The 1,345-nt window shown below is 35.5% G+C and overlaps 2 protein-coding genes across 3 annotated transcripts in view; one reads left to right on the forward strand and one right to left on the reverse strand.

The window, feature by feature from the left end:
• Positions 1 to 526, forward strand: part of LOC106874190 (uncharacterized) — a 2,907-nt gene extending 2,381 nt beyond the window's left edge. Inside the window, exon 3 of the mRNA XM_014921848.1 lies at positions 448 to 526. Coding sequence (XP_014777334.1) covers positions 448 to 526 — 79 coding nt within the window. The remainder of the gene's footprint in view (positions 1 to 447) is intronic.
• LOC106884362 (uncharacterized) overlaps positions 1 to 1,345 on the reverse strand; it is a 337,312-nt gene that overhangs the window by 303,977 nt on the left and 31,990 nt on the right. The gene's annotated exons all lie outside the window — the stretch shown is intronic.

The following is a 1,345-nucleotide window of genomic DNA, read 5'->3' on the forward strand; positions in this document are numbered from 1 at the left end:
TATATATATATATATATATATATATATGAGAGAGAGAGAGAGATCTTTTTATTATAGCCACACAGGGCTAAATACAGAAAGTGGATAAAATACAATGTAGAGCTTTTCCTTTGGGGGACAAGAAAAAAAAGGATGGGATGGGGTAGAATTTCGATCAAAAGGGATCGTGAAAAAGAAGAAAAAAAAACATGGGAAAGCCGATCAATAGGGATCGTGTATCAGAGTCAATGTAAAAGACGGGGGACAGATTAGGTTTATCCGTGGAGAGAAAAGCCTACGGAAAAGACCACGATAGATAGACAGACACACAGATAGATAGTTTGTGTTATTGACTTATGTCAAGGTAGACAGAGAAGTAAAATCAAGACAGTGTCAGTCGGAGGTAGATAGGTAGATAGATAGATAGAAGGATAGATAGATAGAAGGATAGATAGATAGAAGGATAGTTAGATACGATGAGGAAGAGAGTGAGAAAAAAAGGAAGAGACGAAAAGTGAGAAGGAGAAAGTGGAAGAAAGGGAGATAGAGAGGTGGTGGTCGGTTAACAGGTGGGAAATATATACTGAGAGCCAGGCTGAGAAACAAGTAGGAGAAAAGAGATATGCAGACAAGCAGGAAGAGAGAAAGGTCAACATCTTGATTTGTACACATGGAGACAGGTAGACAGACACACAGGCATAGAAGCAGACAGGTAGAAAGACAAATTAGCAGACAAACAGGTAAGTTGGAGCAGTTTAATAAAATGAAAAATAAAGGTATAAAAATAGAAAGAAAATGTGTGCACAGCAAACGCCAACACAGTTATTACACACACACACACACACACACAAACACAGAGACACACACACACATATGTATGTGCAGAAAGTGATAGAGAGAGTGAGACAGACAGACAGACAGATAGATAAATAGATAGGCCCATAGATAGATAGATAGATAGAGAGAGAGAGAGACAGAAAGACACTCATATATATGGATAGATACATACATATATACATACATAGAAAGATAGATAGATAGACAGACAGGTAGATAGATAAATAGACAGAGAGACAGACAGATAGACAGATAGATATATATATATAGATAGATAGATACATAAATACACACATAGATAGATAGACAAGCATACGTCGATACACTAACATACAAAAACCCACGAACGTACTTTTAATATATTCCATCATAATTAAGAGAAAATTGCAAAGAATGATTTAGAAAGAAAATGGTAGAAGTATAATAGAAATCTCCAAAGTGAAGAAGGGAGAAAATCAAAAGGTTATTAGAATAATTTAATGAAAATTCATAATGAATGGACACCACCTCAGTTTCATTAAAAGCTTAT

The sequence above is a fragment of the Octopus bimaculoides genome, chromosome 5 (genome assembly GCF_001194135.2).
Source record: "Octopus bimaculoides isolate UCB-OBI-ISO-001 chromosome 5, ASM119413v2, whole genome shotgun sequence".
Lineage (NCBI taxonomy): Eukaryota > Metazoa > Mollusca > Cephalopoda > Octopoda > Octopodidae > Octopus > Octopus bimaculoides.